The following is a 25,630-nucleotide window of genomic DNA, read 5'->3' on the forward strand; positions in this document are numbered from 1 at the left end:
CTGTTGTCCATCCGGACAATCAAAATAAGCAAACCTACTTTTCCGAATTGCGCACATGCAAAACGAATAATCCTTCGCGCGCCCGTCGTTTCCAAAGCCATCAATTCCCGCGTGCGCAAATTCAGTTCCGAAAATAGCAATTAATCTCTGGCGAAAATCAAGTGACGTAAGGACGCGGCGCACCGCGGCCAACGAAAATAGCTCGCGCGTACGCGCGAAAATCATCCTTGCGTTCTGCCGGAAACCCACAGCACCAGAACGTGCTGACCGCGTCGCTATCGACGAGATGCGCGACAATTTATATATCATATTGCGATCTACCTACGCGCAAACGCGCCCACGTCTATGTGTAGACGCGGTTTCTAACATCGCCGTACGGCGAGTTCATTTGTCATTTGGAGCCGTTCGTCGTGCTCCGGACATTACGACGATGACAGTTGGAAAGCAACGACAGAATCGTGGGCGCTTTTGTTTTATCTGCAGCTATGCTTTTTCTTGCGCCTTTTCTGTCCCTTTTTTTCTTTGTTTTTTTGCCACGATACGGGTTGAACGATCCTTTTATTCGAATAGGAAGTGGAGAGGTATTCTTGTCAGTGTAACAGACGTTTCTGAGGGAATTGTCGTTTGGTCGCTGGTGGTGAGTAATGGTTACTTGAGTGGGTTCAATTTTTTTTTCTTTATTTCATTTCGCGATTGTGTTTGCTTGACAATTCTGCAATGTGACCAAGTAGAGAGGGAAAGTATCGAGACTAAATAACTAATTAACGGTGGCAATACATTTTTGGTTTTCGTTAGAAAACATTTATCAATAAAAAAAAACTAAATTGAAATAAAGTTATTAGAACCACCGAAATGAGGAAAAATCATCCATCAGCAGTTATGACCACTTCGACGCTTGAAGTATTACCAATTTAATAAATAGAAGTTAAAGTCAAACGAATGGTCATGTACTGTAGTGAATAAGAATAATAACATAATTGTCTTAATATTAACGAATGTTACATCGACTGTTGTTTATGCATAATATTCTTGAGCGAGCCCGCTACGCTCATTGTTGTATGTAAAATCATTTTGCGACAAAAAAGTACAGCATTCGTAAAATATTCTTCATAGTTAGTTTGGTATACACTACAGTATCCAGTGAAAAATGTCAACGAGCATTTTATTAAATATATAAATTACCATCGGCTTAAATAATAATCATTTTGGATAATAATCGACTATCTTTTATCGGTGAAGTAGGAACGTCGCTTTACTCGCTGCCGTTAAATTACCGACTGAAGTCACATTTCATTTACCGACCGCATATAACTGTATCACTACCATACCGACTCACTTTCCCCAGTAGGATAACGTAGTTTATTTTTCATCCCCCATGACCCAATGATCGATCTGTGCAACAGCTGAACGCAACAAAAAGCCGAGGGTGAAAGTTGAACTTTCACTGGATAACAGATAAGAGAAAGAGAATCTCAATATAAGCACGTGCCGGCCACATGGCAGGCAACCCGCTCATCTTCGTTTTGAGCTGGCGAAACATACAACGGGAGTTTTTTTTGAACTGACACAGCTGTTGACGTTTATGAAAAGAGACACGGAGTGGGAAGAAAATTCAAATGGTACATATGTATTTGGCGGTGCATATCCGGCGTCTTCTGCTTATTCTCGCGGCAAAAACGTGTACATGAGCGGCGACTTCCTCACTTTTACTATACTCAATCTTTTTGTTTGCTCTTTTGCCGTCTGACTAATGCAATTACTTGTGCGAAGAGTGACGGCATTATTCGTTATCATGTCTATTTTATATTGGGCCAAATTTATCGATGTTTTGTGGTATGTTTAACGTCGATTATATTTTGCGTATGTAAAGTTTACGAAGTTAAACGATTTAATGATGTTCAGCGCAAAGACAAAATGATAGGAATTACAAATTTTCAGCTATATCATGTAAATAATATTTTCATCGTACACTAGAACTGCCGTAATGAGGGAAATACCATGTTAATTGATGTATTCAATACCGCATATTTTTAATTCGGTGAATATATTAAAAGTTCTCTATGTATTTAAACAAAAATCATTTATTTTTAAAAAGACACTATTTATTATAAGCCACTCTCGCGATCATACAGAAAAAATTTATTGATATTTTTATATGCATAGCTTGTATCAAAGTAATGAACCCTATAGAACTAACAGCTAAACTGAATTTCCTACTCAATTTGCCTAATTGACTAAGAGAGAAACCACCCGCCCACGAAGCCCTGCGAATTTTTGGCTTGATTCCAAAACCAAACACCGCCTCTGTGAATACAAAATGAAATAAACACGCAGAAAAAGAATCCACGAGGTACGCAAATCGGGTATATAATCCGATTGAGCATTATGCAAAGCTCGTAGACTGTCCGGAAACTGAAGACGAGCAAACTCAGCAGCATACAAGGACAGTGGCACAATAGTTTAGATACTTCAGAAGAGTAATGTAGTTTGACGATGGAATACGTATATTTATTTGGAGTCTCTCGGTTACTGTGTATTGTAGTATTGTAGAGGTTTTATATACAAATGATTATTTTTTGTAGTGGTATTTACAATTCATATTATCTAAATTTATATAGCGTACAATCCGGGTATCTATATATTTGTTACTCGGAAATGTACTACAAAAAAAGCTTATTGCTGCCAAGTCAATATCCAACATCAAGATGGTACTTGAAGGATGATGAATTCTGATAGAAACGTAATCGTTTAGCTCGAGTCCAAAAGATTGTTCCGCATAGCGCTGGTAGTTTCTCATGTTTTGAATATCGATTGCCAAATAATACTGATAAAGATCACGCGGAGCGAAGTCAGTATTTGCAAGATAATTATGAAATTCGGAGGATGGCTAGCTTACGTCCGCATGCACGGGCGTAAGCTAGCCCCGTTAGCGTTGTTTCAAGGTGCGCTTCGCGCGTTTCTTTTTTCACGCTCGTCGCATCGGAATTCGAAAGGCCGAATTAATACGCGCGTGCATATCTTTGGCTCTCGCGTGCGAGTATGTGTATTAACATAAACGCGTATATAGGGAGTGTGCGGCCAGCGCTCTGATTACCACTTGCCTTGACTCGGATTGCCCGATCGGGAAATATTTATCACGTCGGCGCGAGAGAGCTGAAATTGAAATTCGTTCTGCCTGCTGCCGCCGCCTCGGGGCGATGATTTATCATATCTCGCGGCGAGAAGTCGATCTCTTGATTGTTCTTTATTCCAAGCGGATATTTTAATGAAAATTTAGATTTATACTTGCGCGTATTTATTGTTTTCTAATGCGGCTTCGCGCCAAATGAGCTGCCACGGCGCCGATCCGAATTCTCTTCTTTACCCCCGCGTCCTTCTGCTCGACGAGAGAAGTAGTTATACACGCGCGCGTTTAACCGTTTAGATGGATGCCTCGTCGAGATTCGTATCGCTAATCCTTGCACATTCATAATGTTTACATATTCCGCGCGACAGAGCCAGATAGGATCCGCTGTATCGGCAATTAGACTTTCACCTCGACTCCCCTTCACTAATTGTTCGATTGGAACAGCACGCGACAATGATATGGAGGGGAAAAAACGTTTTTTTTTAATCTTTTTTTTTCTCGGCGACTCATCGCGTAGCCCACCCTAATCGATGAACTTCGCTCGAGAGAGTGAGTGGATTTGCTCTAGCGTGACATAGCACGAGAGATCATGATGATTTGCCACGGATGGATGCGTTGCGATTTGCGATGACGATGCTTGTGAAAGGAAGGATCACCGTTTCTTTATTTAACGGGATATACTTTCTTGAGATGTGTATATCTGTATGCTCTTCAGTATCAGTGAGGCTGAGGGAGGCACGAGTTTCTTTGATTATCGATTTTTATTTATACTGGATGCGCATTGTCATGGCAGTTATTGTTGCGATTGTTTCTCGAGGGTAATGATGTCATTATTTTAAGGATAAGGCAAGTTAATTAACATCGTCAAATTTTTATTCTAAATAAAATGATAATTGCACGTTTCATGCTCTTTGCCAACGGTATCGTATATGGATAACATGTATTGAAAATCATCCGTCCATCGTCAAGTAAAAATAATAAAAGACTTGAAATGTCGAAGTATAACTACCACTCGTATAGTATTTTCAAAATATCTCAAAACACCATTTCTTTTTAAGTGAAATATATCCGCACTACAATTTCATAATCCATCGCCAATCATTTTTCAAATAACGACGAACGGGAAAAATCAAATCTCTGATCCTCGTGTAATCCGAAAGTATCAAGGCAGCGTCGAAAATCCGCGAGACGCGCAACGATTTTTCATTCAAGGGTATCACGCGGGTGAACAATGCAATAATCCGAAATTCCTTCTTTTTTGTTTGGTCACACTTCATTTTTTTCCAGGGAAAAGTACGAACTTGCACGCGAGGGGTGAACATTTCCGAGCGCGTGAAAAATCAGGCTCATCGATCTCCGAATTGTTGAACGTTTAGAAGTCGTGCCTCATTGGTCATTATCACGATCACAACGATAAATCGATAAAAGGGAGACAAAACGCGACTACAATGACGTTGTGCAATTTGATTCGGAGATCGATTCTTGGTTTCAGTTTGTGCTAGTTATTTGCCACATTTTCATTATTTTGAGAGACTATACTGCTATGATATAATTTGTTTACTTCCAAAAGTAAATGTGAAATTCAATTATGTGGATTTATAGCAACGTGCATTAGTAAGCCTTTACCGACATTATCGAACAATTTTGTTGTTGACAAGTATCACAAGTCACGACTTGTCAGCCGCATGACGATCGCTCAAGAAAGGTAACAAATCGTCGCCGAAATGACACATTAAAAATAATTTAGCCCGCCTTTGGTCGTAAATAAGCCCGCTGTTAGCGTCATTTTTCAGCCAACCCCATCACCGCTAACCCCCTGGTCGACGGGGAAAAAATACAAGCTCACTCTGGCTTTTTCTCTAATTGAATTATCCGGCGGCACGCGCGCGCACTCTCGTCAACTGACTCTTTCACATTTTGTTCTTCGTTTACTTTTCAGTCTCGAGTAGCGACACCAACGCTAATACCGTTCATTTCGGTATAACGCGAGTCCTCGACACGCATAAAAGAGCGGCCAGCGCTTTTGCTTCTCTTCCTGTCACCCTCCCTCCTCCCTGCGCGAACATCCGGATATTGCGGACAGGAAGACGACATCAAGAATGTTACACGTAGTCTACTCGTTTTTAAGGAAAATCAACGATGGTTTTATTCTATTTACGTGGAAGGTAGGTCATAGATTTTTCTTTCGAAGAAGGATATTTCCGATGTGTGATATGTACGACAATAAATTGGGATAAAAATACTGTGGGGAGATATTGATTGTAGATATGATGGCCCAAATAAATTGAGAAATTAGAGCAATGCTATATATATACTTAGCTGGTCGAGTCATTTTCAGTTTTTCAATTTATTTCCTGGAAGTTAATCGTCGGTCATACAACAATTTAATCTGGATTTATATACATGAAAAGGCTGTAATTCGATTGAAAAGAGAAATGAGGTACGAAGAATTTTCGCATCTGGTAAGCTTTTTAACATTTGAATGAGACGGAGCTCGGTATGAATAGAAAACCAAATATACTGGAAGAAGTAACGCTAAAAATTTAATTTTCATACACAAAAACGAAACGAAAGCTTTGAATACGAAATGTTGAATCGTCTTGTTTCCTTCAATTCCGAACGAAACCACGAAGACCCACACACGCACACACACAAATGATCCAATGTTCCATATTTCTGTCACAGTTATTGTATGAATATGTGTATAGAAAGATTCGCAGCTGTCACGTATAAAAACGTCTTTTCTTATCGCGCACTCGAACGATTCGTTGTGCACACTTTCTTCAATTTGCTTTTACCATTAATCATAATTCCGAAGCGATTTCCTCGTGACTAGTGTAAAAATGAAAGAAGAAGGACGTGAATTTCCCTTAAAGAAAGTGGGCGCGTGCGCGTGACTAGGCTAATTTCGTTTTTTTCAAGGTGATAGTTAAAAAAAAAAGGGGTTTCCTTACCTGACTAAAGTAGGGAGGAAGCACGCAGCGTTGGTCGTCCAGCCGCGAACTCTGCACCCGCTCGAGCAGCTCGAACAGATCCTGCGTCGGGCCCTGTAAGCATCATGTTTCACGGTGATTTTTTTTTTCACGGCGGTGTGTTTCGTCTACATATCTAATTGGCCGTGAACGGCGTACGCATACAGGCAACGATCGATATTGCAACTGCATCGCAAAAATTCAATTGAAACCGTTGATAATAATCGAGCGAACGAATATCAAACACTCTGACTACGCGCAAACCTCCGTTTTCTGGCGTGAAGCTTAATCGAACGTGGACGCCGTAAAAGTAGCGCCTTTGCGCTGTTTTTAATTAAAAAATTCGCTTACTTTGCGCGCCGCGTTAAATATTAACTGGTTATTTCTCTTTCAGCGCGCAATTTCTTTCCAATTAAACGCTCGTTTTTTTTTTCTCACTCTCTCTCTTTCTTCCACATCGTGACTTCGAGCGTTACAAGCTTTGCTCGATAGCCTTGGAAGATGATGTGCTCTAGAAGCGTTTATGAAAATGTTAACGTCGTTCTAATTTCCATGAATATTTAGCACACTGCATTGTTAAGGACGAGACGTTTGGAATTAGTATTCGATGTGATTGCTTTCGAAAGTTCTTAGAAAAATTGGCGATCCTTAAAGAATACTAAAGGAAACCATCCATCAAACAAAACAACTGAAATTCCATTGTTGAAAAAAGTAGAGTCAAAAAGCTAAAAAAATGGAATCTCGCGTGTGCGTTCCAGATAGACAGGAGCAGCAGAAGCGGCAGCAGCCACGAGTCTAACGAAGCGTACAGCAGCATCGAAATTTGCCTGGAGGGTTGTGTCGAGCGGAGGAGCATAGTCCTCGAAGCGCAATTACTTAATTGGCGCAGGCTTTTATTCGAGCGCGCGGTGCCTCACCTTGAGCTTGTCCGTGCCTCTGGCATCGTGGCGATCCTCGCCTGGACTCCTGCGTGTCGAGTCCGCCTCGCAGTAGACAGACTGCTCGAGCTGTTGCCTCCTGTAACACACAGACGCAGCTTTTAGTTTATTTTCCACGTCGCTCATTGGGTATTCAGCTTTTAATGAATTTTTCAGCGGAAGCAAATGGCTTCTTTGATGGACGTCATTTCATTATTTTGTACACTGCGCGCATATAACGTATTGAATTGTAAATCAAAAGCTTCGACCGTTAAATTTGAATTAATTAATTTCCAAATCGTGCCTGCGCTTTCGTGTTTATGGTTTTTACAAAAGAGCATCTGTTTATCCTGTAATAACCAATGGTCCCATCTGAACTTTCTTCCAAATGTTCTTTGCCTTCTAAACGAGTTAATTGGCTATAACTACTTATTCAACAAGCCTGGAGCGGAGGACATTCTGAAGAGACGCGATAAATAAAAGAGGAACGATATAGGATTTTAAAGATGCAGAGCTGCAAGCTGCGATGCAGTCGCGTGCGGCAGATGCTTTAAGGATAATGGGGAGATTTTTCTCTCCCGGGTTCTTCAACTAATGGCCCGTGGTTTTCTCTCTCTCTCTCTCTCTCTCTCTCAAGGTGTCGCGTTAAAAGGATTTTCGTCTTCAAGAGGGTGACTCTGTTATATTGGTTTTTGTATTGTATGTTGCAAATGCCCGTATGAAATAGACTTTTATACTAGTGTATAGGAAACGCATTTATATATGTACATGCCTATGGCGATTTGAGGGGGATCTGCGGTCATCGATAAATGCTTGTTTTTTTGAAAAACGGACAGTATTACATGGACTTTTCAACATTCTGGTATTTTTCTCTTTGCATGAATACAATGAGATTTTTTTTGGAAGTAAAACACTTTTACGATTGAAATATTTATAATTTTTTATTTGTTTTCAATGTTCTTGATAAATTAACAGAGTTCACTGTCTAGTGGTAATAAATACTTAATCATCAATAATGTTGGTAAAATAACGAAAAAAAAAGTATTTTTATATTTATTTTACTTTAAATGAACGACGATGAAGTAATAGTAATAATAAGTAATTAACTATTCAGTAGATAACGTGTCATTTTTAAGAAACAAGATCATATTATTCTACATAGACAGATTACAAGCTGCAATCGCCAAGTGCAAGCAACAGAGAAATGTAGGACGCATCGTCCTCAACTTAAGCGCTAATTAATCGAGCAACATTAATCACAAGTATGGGTGTTCTCTCTGATTGAAAAGGCCTCCATTAATCTCTCTAGGAAAATCGTGCTTGGCGGGTGTGCTAATCGCCTCAAGCGGTTGCCACCCCCGATACACAAAGGAAAAGAAGAAACGTTTTCCTCATCGATAGTCACGCATCTGCAGACACACGGACGTCCAGCTGCGTTCGCGTCTTCGGCTCTGTCTAATCTATTAGTCGGAGCACCTCACTTTTATCGATCGATTTGCTTTCGTCCGGAAAAAGACAGCCATTATCTCTCTCGAATGTCGATGATTCTTTTCTTTTTCCTTTTTTAACTTGATCCCCGAAGAAGAAAAGTTTCCGTTGGCACGTGCGGTCGTCGTTGACACTTTTGAGACGGCCCGTGTATAAGATTGCGATCATGCCGTAGACTTATTTCGGTCGACTTGGATAGCATGAAAACAACATGAATATTCGATTGTGTTGACTTTTCATTTTTTTTACGATTCTTTCATGCGTGCGCCCGTATAACGGAATTGTCTGGTACGAAACTCATTTTCGATTTGAATATTGGAAAATTTCTACAAATATATTCACTAGCAAGCAAACAATCGCATAGATATTTTTCTGTAATGACAATGAAACTGAAATATTATACATTCTTTTTTGAAGATTATATATTTCAGGGGTTTGTTTACGTCAATTGTTGATATTTTATTCAAGCTATATGAATGAAATAAAAATTAAATTTTATTTATTCCCGGAAAAAGATTATACCAACAAGCTGCCATAAAATTCACTATTTATGAACTCATACGAAATTTATCATTTAATGTTAAAAATAAAAGATAGACAATGTAATACATTTCACCTTTGCAGGTATCTACTTAAAGCTGCTTTCAAAATTATTGACATAAAACTAATATAAGCTTAACCATATATGTCTTAGTCAAACAAATTGAATATTACAAAATTAAATGTTTTTAGTATTTAAAAAAAGTTTAATAATGCACGAAATCTTTTAAGTATTTGATTGACATAATAAAAGCAAATTCTGAAAATGAAATTTATTTGTTAAAATTAAAAAAAAAATTGAAAATCCTTCTCTTCTTATAAAAAAGAGAACTCGGCAAAGTTTATTTGTGATTTGATTGGCTAAAAGATAGTTATGTGATCAGCTGTTACGTAATAGTACATGTATGTTGTATACCCTTATGAAAGATTACTGTAGATTTTCGTAAATGATTAAATGTTCAAAAAGTGTAATAGTAAATTTAGCAATAATTAAATATAAATGGCTGGTTTAATCATCATAAACTAAGAATAAAAACTAATTGATTCCTCGATAAAGATATTAATTGGACTTTTCTTTACGTGAAAGTTTAGTTTCGAATAAATAAAGTAGACAATAAAAGATCTAAATCTATAGATTATCACGATAAAATATTGTACAGTAATTTCAGCATCATTCAGTTGCGTCAAATACCGGAAAAGTTTTTTGAAAATGCAGTCGTTAGAATCATGTACGTCTGTATCGAAGTATGTTTTTACATCGTGAAGGATATGATTATAGTTAAATATAATTTTTTTTATCGCATTTTCCTAACTTTTTAATATCATCAATTATATCTCATATCAAATCATGGGAACATTTAATGTATACTGAATTTTCGAATTTTCGTTTTCACCAATTTTCACCAAGTTTTGATCTATATTCGTGCATTGAAGTGAATGCGAAATAATGATGAGTGCATCTATTGCGCTGGAAATCACTAGTTTATAAAATCTTTATGGCGGAGACTCTAGTTAAATTATAAGCCTGATCAGAAGCTACGTATTTTTGACGTCAAAAATCTAGTTGATAGAATATCAAATCAAAAAACTAAACAATCAAACACAAACTCACTCCAAAGTGCAGCCAAATTAAAGAAAACAAAAGGGGTAAATTTCCAAGCGGATAAACGTTTTGCGCCGCGCATACATGTCGAAAACACTCGAGCCATGTATACCTTCTGTGCGCCATTATAAATCAGAATCGTTAATAATCGCCACTCGAATAATAACAACAACAAAAAGAGAGAGAGAGTCAAAAAAAAAACATTAACTCGCCACAATGATCGTGTGCACCGGCAATATCAATCGCATTTGCGCGTACTCGCGCTGCCAACAAAAGAAAGAACACATTGAGAGCTCTCTGTGTATGCGCGCCCCCATAAATCATCGGGCAAACAAAAAAAATGACCTCGATGCCCGCGGCGAGCAACCGGATTTTCAAAACTGTCCAATTTAACGAGCGCGCGCGAAAACAGATGCGCCTCGCGATATAATTCAAAGGATTAGTTATGAATTCGCGCCTATTAACAAACCCGCGTATTATTCTAATCGGAAAACCTGTTTTTAACGTGTGCATTTTTACGAAAAATTTTGTGTCGGCAGATTTAGTGATAGTTTGCGGCGCGGATCGAGCATGCGCATGGATTTTTTTTTTTCATTGCGTATCGACTCATTGTTAACGGTTTATAATCGTACGATGTATTTTTTTTTTGTGAAAAGGAGCGTTTCAAGAAAAAAAGGCGGAGAAAATTCGTGTGAACGAGACTCGGAACAACGTTTTCAACTAACGCGGATATTACTAATTGCCGAGGCAAGTTTTTTTTCTCTCTCATCTTGCACTGTTCAGACATCATCAATTGGAAAAAAAGGAAACTACGACAGTTTCGTCAATTGCCAGAGATACTCGTTCGTTTTTTTTCTTTCTCACGCCGATAAAATTCATAACCGTGATTTTCAGAATGATAAATGAACTGGTGATTTCTCGTAAAACACTAAAGTAGGGAAAACCACTCGATTGTCGTCTCTTTAGCGAAACTGCAAACAAGATTCCTATGGGATCGTCTTGACTGTCGGTGAAAGTCAAGAAAAAACTCGGTCCATCAATTATCCTCGGAGTTTTCGCGTGTTGAAAAAAAGAAAACGAGAAGTGAACTAGATTGATCGAGTTGCGAGTGTGAGTGTGTGCGTGTGAGCACGTGTGCGTGGATATGCTCAAAGGTTATTTTTAGTATGTGTGCGACTAAGGGAACAAGGAAAGAAAAAAAAAACGAGAAGTGATCGATTTGGTAAACAATACTTTGTCGAGGAAATTTCAATTTCACGCAAGGCAGGGCGTTGTGTGCGTCCGTGACTATTTTCAATACTGTTTGGTTCGAATAAGTTGGAATTTGATGTATCTCGAGGACAATTGTTATTTTCACCTTGCGAACTCGGCGACGGTTTAATTACACAATTGCGTCATAAAGCAACGGCAATTTATTCGACGTTAGACCGACCGAGCATAATCTAACGTCGTTTTCAATTACAAAAGGCTTGAAACGCCGATCGGCGAATCCGTCATAGCGCCGTGTCAGTCGGCAGATGCGAAGAAGAAAACGAGAACGTAGAACAGGAGCGCACCCCCTCGCTGACTTAGCGAGAAAACTATGTCGCGGCGCGCAATCCGCCGGCGCACTTTTTCCGCGGAGCACTTTTCCAACGCCCCTTAAATACTCGCTCGACCGCTCTCTTGTCTCGCACGCGGCGAAAAAAAGGCAGCACGCGAGATCGGCGGACAGATGCGACGTCACGCATGAATATGTTAATACACCGCCCGCCTGCCTGCCTGTGCGTGCATATGATTGATCGCGGCCTGTGCACCTTTTTCGCCTGCACCGGAGAGACGAACGGATCATTAGCCCCCCGACACCCTCTCGCGTTACGCTTCGCGAAGGCCTCGTTACTCGGGGATTATTGCTTTTCTCCGAAGCGAGAGAGAAATGCGCGCGGCAAGTTTTGCCCGGACTTGATGCGCGGTAATATGCGTAGCTGGTTTTTCTTTTCTTTTGTTTTCTTTTGTTTTTTGGGGCGAAAGACGACTTCGATGACGATGTGCGCTCTCGCAGCGTCGCGGTCTTTATGCATGACAATTCGGGTGGCAACGGGAGCGAATACGTCTGGTCGTGTCTTCGTGCATTGCTATTACGAGCTTTTTAATGAATCTAGAAAAACATTCATAACTACGTAAAGCCACGGAGTGTTGCTGAATATTTTTTTTTGTTGCTATATAAAAATGCGAACATCAAATATGGTTGTTACTTATGGCTTTTTCGTGTAATCAAAATAATACTTTCCCTTATAATCATTGGATGTAAGTTCCTTATTCACAAACATATCGTGTGATTTAGTCTTAGAGGGATTGGGCAAACGTTATGAACAAATTAAAAATTGTGAGTTTCCAATAGAAGAGATTCGGAAAGGTATAAAATTTTTAAATAATAACACATATTTTGTGTTCAACAAAATTTATTATAAGCAAATATTTGGAAGCCCGATGGGCTCATCTATCTCTCCTCTACTGGCTGATATTGTTATGGAAGACTTAGAGAAACATTGTCTGAGCGTGTTACGGAATGAATATCAAATTAATCCTGTTTTCTATTACAGATATGTTGATGATACATACTTTGATGTGCGTTCCAAAAGATAAAATTGCTTTAGTTATCGAGACGTTCAATTCTTACCATAATAGACTACAATTTACGTTTGAAATTGAAATGAATAATTTTATTCCATTTCTTGACTTAAAATTGATCAGAAATAATAATAAATTAGAATTTGACTGGTTTACGAAAACAACACAAACTGACTGTTTTCGACCAAGCTTTTTTAATTCTTAAAAGGAATAAAACTTCAGACAGTTTTCGTTTTATTTTTAAGCGTTTATTAGAGCAAAAGTCACAAGCGACCGCTCTCGACGCGAAAAAAAAGCCAAGAGCAAAAAAAGGGCGAGCGCAAGCTCGTGTGTCGTTTGTCCAGAAAAAAAAAAAAAAAAAAAAAAAAAAAAAAAAAAAAAAAAAAAAAAAAAAAAAAAAAAAAAAAAAAAAAAAAAAAAAAAAAAAAAAAGGTAACAATTTCATCGCTATGACTACAAAAACAATTCATCACTATGACTAAAGAACAATTGCTCGCTCTTCGAAAAATCAAAACTTATATTAGCCTGTCGGTAAATCGCAAACTTCTTTATCCTATCGGTAACATCCTCCTCACCTACAAAATTTTATATTTTGTATTCTTAAACTTTAATAGTAAACATCAATCATAAATAAAACAAATTATATAATTTACAATTGCGTCTTATTTCATATCTATTACTCTTACCAACTCTCAAGAAAATTAAACCCGAATTTGTCCAGCCAACCGTCCGTAGACAAGCCTCTGCGCTTAACTACCCCGTAGCTTTGCCTTTTACTGAATCAAAATTCATTGGCAAAGATTCTGCGCCCACGAAAGCAATTCTTTCGCGACGCGGCCTTGACACAAATTCAAAGAATACCTTTCTCTTTTGAGTGAGGTTTTACAGTCAATTCTCAGACAAGTGATCCCGCATGATCTATTCATGCGTACTTAACTAATTTATTACTAGGTCTTGTTAACACTCCGTTTTCCGTTCTTAGTTCAACAACTCTTACTCTATTATCGGCGCCTGGTAAAACACGAATTACAATTCCCTTTTTCCAACAGTTTCTTGGTACATTTTCATCGGTAATTATAACTAAATCGTTTATTTTTAATTGAGGTTGGTCCTTTTGCCATTTCTTTCTAGAATGTAATGTTGGAAGATATTCGCGTAACCATCGATTCCAGAATTCATCCGCGTACATTTGAGCTTTTTTCCATTCTTTCTTTAAGTCTAAATTTTTATAAGTATATCGTGGTAAACATAATTGTCCTGAAGAGGATCCAATCAGGAAATGATTTGGGGTGAGAGCTTCCAAATCATGAGGGTCGGCTGAAACGTGCGTTAATGGCCTAGAATTTACACTATGTTCAATTTCCGCTAAAATGGTACGTAAGGTTTCTTCTTTTGGATGCCTATGTCTAATAGTAGCCGCTAACGCACACTTCACCGACCTGATAAGTCTCTCCCACGCCCCTCCCATGTTGGAGGCTGTAGGTGGATTAAACTTCCAAACTATATTATTTTTTGACGTAAATTGAAACAATTTTGCATAGTCAATTGATTCGATCGCCTCTAACAATTCTCTATTAGCTCCAACGAAACATGTTCCATTATCAGAATAAATATACACCGGGAAACCTCTCAATGCCGAAAATCTACGTAAAGCCATGATCGCAGAATCCGCGCTCAAATTATCGACCAATTCGATGTGTATTGCCCGAACCGTCATGCAGGTAAATATCGCTCCCCACCGTTTCTCTTTTCTTCGTCCTATTTTTACCCAAATAGGTCCAAAGTAATCGAGACCGCAATGACTGAAAGGCCTCATTCGATAAGCCAGCCTAGCATCGGGTAGAGCACACATTCGTGGTTGATATGGTTTTGCTCTTAATTGTCGACACGTCGGACAATGCGCAACGATACTTCTAAAAACGCGACGTAAACCAATAATGAAATACAGCTGACGAATTTCATTGATAACCGCTTCGTGATGCATGTGAAAAAATTCTTCGTGATAATGTTGAATGATTAATCTCGAAAGTCTTTCATCGCCATCGAGTATTATCGGATCTTTTCGAAACTCCTGATTGATTTTATTTTGGATTCTACTGTCCGATCGCAGTAAACCATTTTCATCGACGTAAGGAGATAAATTTGTAATTTTACTATTTTTACGAACCGTACCCGAATATTTTAACGAGGCAATTTCAGCCTGAAAGGAAATAACTTGACTTTGAATCAACACTAATGTCTTTGCTCTTTCAAAACGTTCAGTCCGAGTTTCGAATAAGTTTATATTTCTTTTCATCCAAATATCAAGAATCTCAAGAGCTTTTGCTAAAGTGAGCGTCAAACGTAAAAACGTCGAGAATCGATTAAAATCAATTAATGGAGAGAAATGATTAGTCAATAAAATAAATTCTTCTCTAGTAATAAATTCTTTTTCCGTCTCGACTGTCTTTTCGGTGATACTCAAATCTAATTTATTGTTTAAGTCAATTTCCGAATCAAATAGAAAGGGTGGACCTGATAACCAGCGGCTTTTATTTTGCAAAGCCTCCGGCCTAAAACGCGTACCGTCGTCAGCTGCATTTTGACTTGAGCTTACCCAATGCCACTCATCCGGATTTGTTTTCTTACGAATTTCACCAACACGATTCGCGACAAAACTTTTGAATTCTAATGGATTCTTTCGAATCCAACTCAAAACAGTTGTAGAATCTGACCAAAAGTATCGCTTTTTAACAAAAAAATCATGTTCGCGTACGACAAATTCAGCTAATCTCACTCCAATCAGGGCGGCTTGTAATTCTAATCTAGGAATCGTACTTTTGTCGCTAAGAGCTATAGCACGACTTTTCGCCATCACAAAAGCTACGTGAAACCTTTCCTCGCCTATATGAAAGCGCCAGTAACAGACAGCTGCGCAAGCATTTGAGCTTGCATCGCAAAATACGTGTAGCTCGGCATCTTTTTTTTGAAAGTCTCGCAACTGATAACAACGATTAATTTTAACTGACTCAATATTTTTTAACTCGAGAAGCCATTTTTTCCACACGATAAATTCGTCATTCGAAATCAAATCGTCCCAATGTATTTTACTTTTCCATATTTTCTGCATTAAAAATCTTGATTGAATCAAAAAAGGTAACAAAAATCCTAAAGGGTCATAAATAGACATAATGATACCTAGAAACTGTCTCTTAGTCGGACTTTGAACTCCTTGCAAAATTTCAGGTGAAATTTTCTTGCTGTTAAAATTAAAGGTTAAACAGTCTGAGCTATTAAGCCATTTCAAACCTAACACCTTTTCTACACTCTCATCCAGGTTTAAACTATTTATAATCTCTTTTGATTGAGCTGACGAATGAATATCAACAAGAGCCAAACGACAATTACTTGACCAACTGTGCATTTTAAAGTCTGACTTTTCATTGATTTTGATCACTCGTTTTACTATGTCATTCGCTTCTTGACTAGACTCAAAGCTATCTAAATAATCGTCCATGTAACAATTTTCAATTAATTTTTGTGAAGCTATAGGAAATTGAGATTGAAAAGTCATCGCATTCTTATTTTTAATATACAAAGCTGTGCTAGGTGACGATTTGGCTCCGAATAATAATACTCGCATTCTACAAATTGTCGGCTCATTTGTACGATCCGAACCTCTCCATAAAAATCTCTGCGCGTCGCGATCCGAATCAATAATTTTGATTTTCATAAACATGTCTTTTATGTCCGATTTGACTGCAATTTTGTATTGACGAAACCGCATTAAAATTCCTGGTAAAGATTTTAAATAGTCCGGGCCAGGTAATAAAAGGTCATTGAAACTGACAGATTCGGATTTCGAAGCCGCATCGAAAACTAAACGAACTCTACCGGGCTTATTTACATTGCGAACTCCGAAATGAGGCAAATAATAAATTCGATTGTCACTCGATTCTTCAATGACCTTTTCAGCAAACCCACACTCAAACAATCTTTCCATTTCTTTATAATATAAACCAGCATATTCTTTATCGCGATCTAACTTTCTTTCAAGAGATAATAATCGAGACAATGCTTGAGCTTTTCCGTCTGGGAAATTACGTTTTTCGGATTTCCAAAGTAAACCTACTTCCCATGAATCGTTCACGTAATTGCTAGTTGAATCTAGAATTTTAATTGCACGAGCAATACCCGGATCAACACATTTAAACTGAATAATTCCGATAGCATCGAGATTGAAATAATTAAATACTAATTCATTAAGCTCTTTGTCATTATGTGGTTTCGACGGTCTTTTCACAACCCCTGTGTTACACAAATTTATTGATAATGTTTTGATAGAAGAGTTAAAATGACCGTGGATGGACCAGCCTAATAAACAGCGCGAAACAACTAAATCGTCTTTCATAATCGTGCGAACTTCTCGTGTAAGAATAAGACGACAATTGTCTTGACCGATTAACATGAGAGGAATTTCATTGAATGGCTCCACGTAAACGTCAGTTCGCTGTTTGCAAAAATCAGCTAATTCTTTAACAATAACTTGTCTCGACAGTGGAATCTCATTGACAACTAATAAATTATTTACTGCGAAAAGATCTGATTCAATTTTGACATGCAAATTTGTTTTATAATTTGACTTTAAAACTGCTTTTTCACCTGCTATACCTTTGATATAAATATTCGTTTTGAATTTAGGAGCTGATAAACGTTTTATTACAGAAGCATCTATAATGGAAATTGTTGCGCCATCGTCAATCAAAGCGTAGATTAACGCTGATTTTTCGTTTACTGAGAGTTCAACCCGAATAGTTTTTAATAAAGAGCACGAAGCTAGTCATGAATCAGCGTTGAAAGAATTGCTTGGAAATTGATTTTGTTTCAAATTTTCCTCACTATCAATTTGAGCAGTCTTTTGAGCTTCAACGGACTTTGAAAGTTCATCTTTTGGAGTGAAATGTAATAAGGTGTGATGATTTCGTTTACAACGAGCACAAGTGATTTTGGATTGACAATTTTCACGCGAATGACCCTTTTCAAGACATACGAAACACAAACGTTCGCTCCTAGCAAATTTCCAACGCACATTCAATTTTTCTTTCGCAAAATCGCGACAATCCTTAATCAAATGATTTCTACGATTACAAAGAAGACATGATTTCTCAGTTTTTCGTTTCTTTGCTTGCGGTTGTTGATCATCATCGTTTTCATTAGTTTTATTATTAGTATCGATCAACAAAATATTTCTCGAATTGTCCCGATCGTTGTTATGCGGGCGTTTGTTTTGAGCAGATGCCGTTTTCAAAATAATTAAATTCTTTTTGATTCTCTTATTTGTCTCTTCGAAAATAAAATCAGACAATTTTTCCAAATCAGTTTTGTTTTCACAGTTTGTTGAATCAAGATGCGCGTAAATTGTTACAATTGAATCGGGCAATTTTCTAATTATGTTGTCAATAATTTCAGGATTTTGCAAGTAACCTTGCCAACCATTCAACCCTTTTATTGCCGAAATGGTGTTTCTCAAAATGGTCGCAAACTCAATCATTCGCGACTCATCTACGTTCAAGTTTGGTAATTTTCGAATGTCATCACACAATTTATCAAGAATCAACTTCGAATTCCCGAATCGCATTTCTAATGTTTGCATTATCAATTTCGTATCTTTGCAGGACATAAACAGAGATTTTACTGCTTCAAAAGCTTTATCTTTTAAGGCATCCGCGATACGAAGAACATTGTCTTCTTCGTTATAATTTCCCGTCGCAGTTGAAGTCTCAAAAGCATTTTTGAATCGCAACCATTCGAGTGGATCACCCTTGAAAACGGGCAACGATTTTGCAGAAGACATTCTACTCAAAAATGTTGAGCTTTCATTGCTCGCTATGGAATTGCGCGACATAATTGAATTTTCCAAAATATCAGCTAATCTATTTAATGGATCACTAGAATGGTTCTGATTCAACCTAACCCTATCGGGAATATCGCTAGTCGTGCTATGGAATCGATTGTCATAATTATTTACGTCTCTAAAGTTCGCGTCTTCATCGTTGTTGAAGTCCTCTTCCATGGATACGTCGAAAGGTTCATTGAGAGCGTAGTTGGGGTCGAGGTTCTCGTCGCCGTTGTCAGCTTGTGGTACGAAGTCGTAGTCAGACGCGTTGATGGGCGCTGCATCGACGACTCGACGTTGTACAGCTCGACGACGAGCGTTGGCGAGCGCAGCAACAGCTCGCACACGAGCGGCGGCGGCCCGGCGAGCAGCGCCAGCCCGCTCACGGGCGGCGACGGCGGGAGCCGGCGCAGCACCGACGCCCCGCCGAACAGCAATGGCCCGACCTCGGGCGGCGGCAGCAGGCGCGAGCGCGGCGGCCCGGCCACGAGCAGCAGCAGCAGCCCGCGCAGGGACGGCGGCAGCGGCCCGGCGACCAGCGTCAACCCGTTCACGAGCGGTGACGGCGGGAGCCGGCGCAGCATCGACGCCCCGCCGAACAGCAACGGCCCGACCTCGGGCGGCGGCAGCAGGCGCGAGCGCGGCGGCCCGGCCACGAGCAGCAGCAGCAGCCCGCGCAGGGACGGCGGCGGCGGCGGCTCGGCGACCAGCAACGGCCCGACCTCGGGCAACGATAGCAGGAAGAGCCGCGCCGCTCTCGCCGGCAGCACGCCGCCCCGGACCTGCGTCACGCCTTGGAGCCGCTCTCGAAGCGGCGGCCCGGACCCGAACTCGGCCTCGAGTTGCAGCAGGAAGACCGCCGACAACTCGTCGAGGCGCCGCCTCCCGGCCACGAGCAGGAAGATGTTCAGCGCCTCGGACACGAGCCCGGCCCCGAGCGCCAGCAGCTCGAGCAACTCCCGGTGCAGCCGCCATGACAACGCCACTGTCAACTTGACGATGAGCATCGTCGTCATAAGCGACCTCCTGCTCCTGACCTCCTCGACCGGCCATTCTTCACTGACACTTTTTTTTTTTTTTCACAACGAAAATGCAAGAATTAAAAAAAAGAAAACTCGGAAACTTTCTTTATTCCCGGGTTTCGGCACCAAAATGTTTTCGACCAAGCTTTTTTAATTCTTAAAAGGAATAAAACTTCAGACAGTTTTCGTTTTATTTTTAAGCGTTTATTAGAGCAAAAGTCACAAGCGACCGCTCTCGACGCGAAAAAAAAGCCAAGAGCAAAAAAAAGGGCGAGCGCAAGCTCGTGTGTCGTTTGTCCAGAAAAAAAAAAAAAAAAAAAAAAAAAAAAAAAAAAAAAAAAAAAAAAAAAAAAAAAAAAAAAAAAAAAAAAAAAAAAAAAAAAAAAGGTAACAATTTCATCGCTATGACTACAAAAACAATTCATCACTATGACTAAAGAACAATTGCTCGCTCTTCGAAAAATCAAAACTTATATTAGCCTGTCGGTAAATCGCAAACTTCTTTATCCTATCGGTAACACTGACAGAATTTTGAATTTTAATTCAGATCATACAATTCATCAAAAAGTTAATATAGTTAATTCCAGCAATTTAAAAATAATTTGACTACGAGAGAAATCAGGTATACACATATATATATAATTATATACTATTAAAATTACTTCTGCAACTCTATTGTTAATAATTTGTTGTTTTTCTATTAATAAAGCCTGAAGAGATCAGCAAATGTGCTGACGAAACGTTGTTGAATATATTTAAAATTAAGTGAATTTCTACTATTTCCCTTCTTTCCATCATTACAAAATTTATCATTTAAAAAATTATAAGGGAATCAAGACAGTATGTTACGTTTACAAAAATGGAGTTTGACAGGCTTAATAAATTATAGTAAAGACATTTTGTCATTTTCAGATGTTTTTCTTTCTCGGATATCTAGCGGCAATGCGGTGCATCAAGCATAATTATTGCATTGCCTCAGCACAATTGTTTAGAATAAAACATCGGCGCTAATCTCATTCGCATAATAGAGAAAAAAGGGATATCGCACAGGGCGACGGGACGGCAATTTCCAATATATCTGCCGCCTGTAATCGCATTAATTTTTCGAATCGCCGTATAATAAAAATGTTTCGACGTGACGCGAAAGTGTCGGACTGCCGAAGTACCCTAAGACCATATTAATAAATTTGGCGATAAAAAAAGCGGCAGCGACGTGATTTTCCTCCCCGCGGATATATTATACCGAAGGAGAGAAAGCTTCCGAGAATAAAGTAAGGTCTTTCGCGCAGCGATGTAATCGAGCCGACGATGCAGTTGATAGGTAGATACGTAGGGCGCATCTGCGCCACGCACGCGCGCGCGAGGATTTTTTTGCTGTCGGCGATCGGTCAACCACGCCCGATTAGCATTTCCAATAGAGCCCCTCGCTCGAATTCGGCCTATCCCTGCCTCCACATCCATGACTCTATTAACGTACACGGAGAGCCTGTGAGCAAACGAATCGTACGTTTTATTATCGGATTGCTGGAAATTGATGGATCGAGGCGACTCTCGCTTTTCGGTTAGGGCGCTGCGCCGCGGCTACTGCGCGCGTCATTGGCGTTTGATCGACGAGGCGGATTGCGCGTAATTGCGTCGACTCCGATTTCGCACGCCAAAGCAGATTATCCTTATGGAGGAGAAAGCGCGAGCGATACGATCGAGCCGTAGGGGCTTTTCCGACCTGCTCCACGAGAACCGCCGCTGCTTGATCGATTGAAGAGGACTTTCTTCGCGGGCTTGCGGCGCAATTTATCGCGCTCTCTGTGGAACGTTCGTCGCCTCGGCTCGATCGCCGATCGCGCAGCGAGGCGCCACATGCTCCGCCGATATCTGCCATTTTTATATGCCAATTTTTATCCGACATTGCATTGATCCGACGACGTACCTTGATAAACATCACGTTTTTTTTTCATCTAGCCAATAAATCGCAACGTTACAAAGATTCGCCTAACCCTGTCCTGTTAGTTGATTTTTTTTTCGCGGCTCAACGATCCACGCCACTTTCACCGATTACACATGGAAAAACTGACAGTGACGCGCGAGGGACGAGTACGCGAAACGAAAAAAATTAAAATTGCCCCCCCCCCCCCCCCCCCCCAGAAAGAGATGAAAAATCACGCGATGGGTACGTCAATGAACTCGACCCCTGATCGTTCGGTCCTAGAAAAATACACGTGCGACAAAACCTCGACGGGTTGTACAAAGCGACTCCCCCCGCGGTTCGCGGAAAAAAAAGTATACATATCGGCCGTATAACCCATCTATCTGCGGTCTCGCCCGTCAACGTACGGCCGCCGCGGGTAAAATTGCCAATCGGTCCTTATTCGATTTTTACCGGGAATATTTTTACGCTGCTACTGCTACTGCTGCGGCGGCGGTGCGCGCGTGTACACGAAATTAACGATTATCGCGCCTCGATTGCGAGGGGCAGAGAAAGAAATAACAAACAGCTTCTCCCGTCGGCCGTGGAGGCCGGCAATTTTCGAGGGTCGCGATAAATATGTCGGGCGCATATGTTGCCCGCTCTCGCGGCTCTCGATACGCACGACGCGCATCATTTGCATGTGCGAGATGCGCGGCGCTCATTTGCGCCAAGAGCGCTTGCGACGTTGCTGCCTGTTGTATTCTTTTATTTGCCGACATTCACGCCTCGAGTGCGCTCTCGCGCGCGCGACGGTGTCGCTTGACTTTTCGTTTGTTTGCTTTCACGGGGCTTTGTGTGCGTGTCCGGCGACGCCGTGCCGAGGCGCTGACTTTTATCGTTCGATATGCTTTATGAGTGCATTTTAATGACGCTCTTGATATTGTTGTGCGTGTACGCTGCTACTCTATATACTATGTATACACGAATGAGTCGTTACTTTTTAGTGCCGCGCGCGGCAGCCTTCCCTTTTTTTTTTCTTCTCTTTCTTTTTTTATTCTCGATTTGAAAATGAAGCACTTTATCGAATGGTTATTGTTGCCCGTAGCGAGTAATTCCTTTTTTTGCGTATTCGTCGCGTGAGAAAATATCGCGACATGATTCGGCATTGCGTGCACGAAAGCGATTCCGCACGCTCCCAAATAAAACACACTTTATTGGAGATTTCGTTCACGAGATATTGGAGAGAGATCACGATCGAATCCCGCCCACCCGGGTGTTGTCACGGAACTTAGGCACGCACACGACTCTCTCTGTAGAAAGCATCCGTCAACAAGTTTCGCTCGTTTGCATTTCTCTCTCATCGCCCACGCATTCGCAAACGCGACATTTCAACAGTAGACAGTATAATAACACTCGTCGACGAGCAGAAAAGAAAACAGACCCCTCGCGCGTGCAATCGACATTTGATATGCTGCCTAGTGCATTGTGGCGGACGCGTATGCGTGCCTCATTGGGGCGGTTGCGCGCCGCGCCCATTGTACTCTTGCGTTTTTCGGGCGGCGATGCTGCGGTGCGCTGCTGCAGCGTGCAATTTTTGGCAAGGGGAGAGAAAGAGAGCGAATGATCAATGCAACGCTCCAAGTGCAAGAGCTTACGGAATTTTTTTGTTTTATCCGGGCGATGAAATGCGGGCCTCGTTACGCGCGCGCGCATGTCGACGTATTTCTCAATCGGCTATTGCAAAAGATTCGCGCGCAAAGAGCGAAAAGTCTCGACGAGCGGTAACCTTTCGTCGGTTTTCTCTACCCCCCCCCCCTCCCTCCGCTTCGTCCCGTTCACCTTTCTTTTTCTTTACGCCTACGCACATTTCCACGGTTTCCACAATACAAATCAAGAATATATAAATATCCGATCGATTTTCCATTTTTCTATCGTGCGAGCATAGAGGGTAGGAATGCTATGCGAGCGCAGGCTGGTTGCACTTTTGAAAGCCGTAAAAACGCGCATAAACGAAGCTGCATTGTGCTTTCACGGCGACGCTCTATGGTAAATTGAATACGAGATAGAAAGAGATACCGCGTAGGATGCCGATAATAAATAAATGATTGGATCGAGCAAAGCAAACATTTCCCTCGTCGCTCGCGCGACGGTTTTGAATAGTAGATTGGCTTTTCTGTTATTTTATTGATCGCTTCATGTATATTTAAGCCAAGCTTGCCTCGTTGCAATTGAGACCTCGACGGAAATCAGGCAAACGCGAGCCTCCACTGGCCGCTTTCAGCGGCCGAAAATCGTACGCGACAACGAATCTCCGCACACGCGCACAAAACGCAGGATATTCATCGTGGTTACGAAAAATCACTCTCGCTATCGGAAAAAGAATCGCCGAGTCGAGCCTAAAAAGCCGCCGCGCAGATGAAGCCGTCATTATGTCGAGTAGCCGCCCGTCTGTGTTCGTGTATACATACCGTATGGCCACCACGCGCGCGCGTGGAACAATCGCGACGAGACGATCTATGGTCAAGCTCGGTAAAAGGGGGCGCGAGCTAGGGCGAGTGAGTTAAGTTGGCTCTGGTATATCGTCGTTGAACGACACGTGTATTGAAAAGAAATGCTTTCGGGAAGGATATGCATGATCTGCGATCTATTGATCAAAAGCTGCGACAGTATTTATTCTTTTCGCGTGATTTGCTTTTGGCTAATTACTTCACGATACTTTTCGTGAACTATACGAATAAAACGAATGCGCGTCTGTTGAGACGAATATCAGGCTTCGCAAAGCAAAGTCACGTCGCGAACAGACAAGGCAATAAACATATTCAAACAGTAATGCAGCCGTATGTCGAAAATCATCCCGCGGCATCAGCCAAACCCGATCCTGTACAATGTACGACGATGGCTTATCACAAAAAAGAAAGAAAGCAAACATAAGCCACATAATCAGTGACTGCATACACACATGACACGTTTCGACTCCCCTTCCCCTCTCTTCTAAAGCTTTCTTTTCACTGTTACGTAAACACACGTACATGCGCTCCCTTCTCTGATGATGCTCATCCGGTTAAAAAAAGAACGAGAGAGAGAGTCGAGGATTAACAAACATGCGCCCTTTTCGGAGTCAATCGTCGTAAAATTTCGCCCGTTCTCTCGTTGCCAGCAAGCAATTGCGCGAAACTCGATTATGAACGCCAGCTTGAACTTTTTTTTTCGCGCACGCGACGTGTTATTGCGATTGTGAGGGCTATTTTGGGCTTTGTAATCTTGTTATCGGATGTCAGTTTGACGAGCTTTAACGAATTACCTTGCAGTAATGAATTCTGTCGAATCAACGAACTGTACAAGATCAAAATATAATTACAGCAATGGACTTTGGCTATGGAAAAAATCAGTCAGCGAGAATCTACCGCCGATTTCATCCGCAGGCCATCGAATTTCAATCGACTACGCGTGGTCCATCTGTCCCCATACGAACGAACCACAATCGTTAATTAAAAAGCAATCTTAACTCGGAAATGACGTAAACTCGAGATGTATATGACGCTCGGTTTGTTCACTGACGTGAATTCAAAAGATTCCCAATAAGTTATGCAAATCCCCCCACTCGTTGCGTACACGCAACGCTTATGATGACGTCTAATGGTCAGTGGAGAAAAAATAACCGTATAATGTAGAACACAAAATGTACGCCCAGTCCGGTCGTTGCATTTCTGAACCATCGATGGTTACAGTGACATCTCCATCGACATCTGCATATCTCTGGTATATAACGTGTGGAAGTCTCGCTGAAATGTAAATATCATACCGGGATAGGTATGCGCCTGGCGTGCTTTCCGGCCATCGCCGCCGAAGCACGCGCGTTAATTTGCATTGTTGAGAATTGGCGACGCGTCCATTACTTGACGAACGTTGCTTTTCGCGTGCGCCCGATCATTAATTAAATCCAACATTCGATTAGCTCTGATTGAAAAGTCCCGACGAGCGACATTAATCATATCGAGCGATGAAAAAAAATCCACGAAAAATCCCGTTAGGGATACCCGCGGAAACAAACGAGCGATCTATCACAGCGCG

The 25,630-nt window shown here is 40.8% G+C and overlaps 1 protein-coding gene across 2 annotated transcripts in view; it reads right to left on the reverse strand.

Annotated features, from left to right (window-relative positions):
* Window positions 1-25,630, reverse strand: part of LOC131666044 (rap1 GTPase-activating protein 1-like) — a 134,074-nt gene that overhangs the window by 33,120 nt on the left and 75,324 nt on the right. For both annotated transcript variants that reach the window (XM_058938377.1, XM_058938378.1), the window contains 2 exons: window positions 7,017-7,116; window positions 6,082-6,174 (listed from right to left, as the gene is read on the reverse strand). In XM_058938377.1, the coding sequence (XP_058794360.1) occupies window positions 6,082-6,174; window positions 7,017-7,116 (193 nt within the window). The remainder of the gene's footprint in view (window positions 1-6,081; window positions 6,175-7,016; window positions 7,117-25,630) is intronic.

Source organism: Phymastichus coffea, unplaced genomic scaffold (genome assembly GCF_024137745.1).
Source record: "Phymastichus coffea isolate CEN01 unplaced genomic scaffold, Cenicafe_Pcof_1.1 PCOF00056, whole genome shotgun sequence".
Classification (NCBI taxonomy): Eukaryota; Metazoa; Arthropoda; class Insecta; order Hymenoptera; family Eulophidae; genus Phymastichus; species Phymastichus coffea.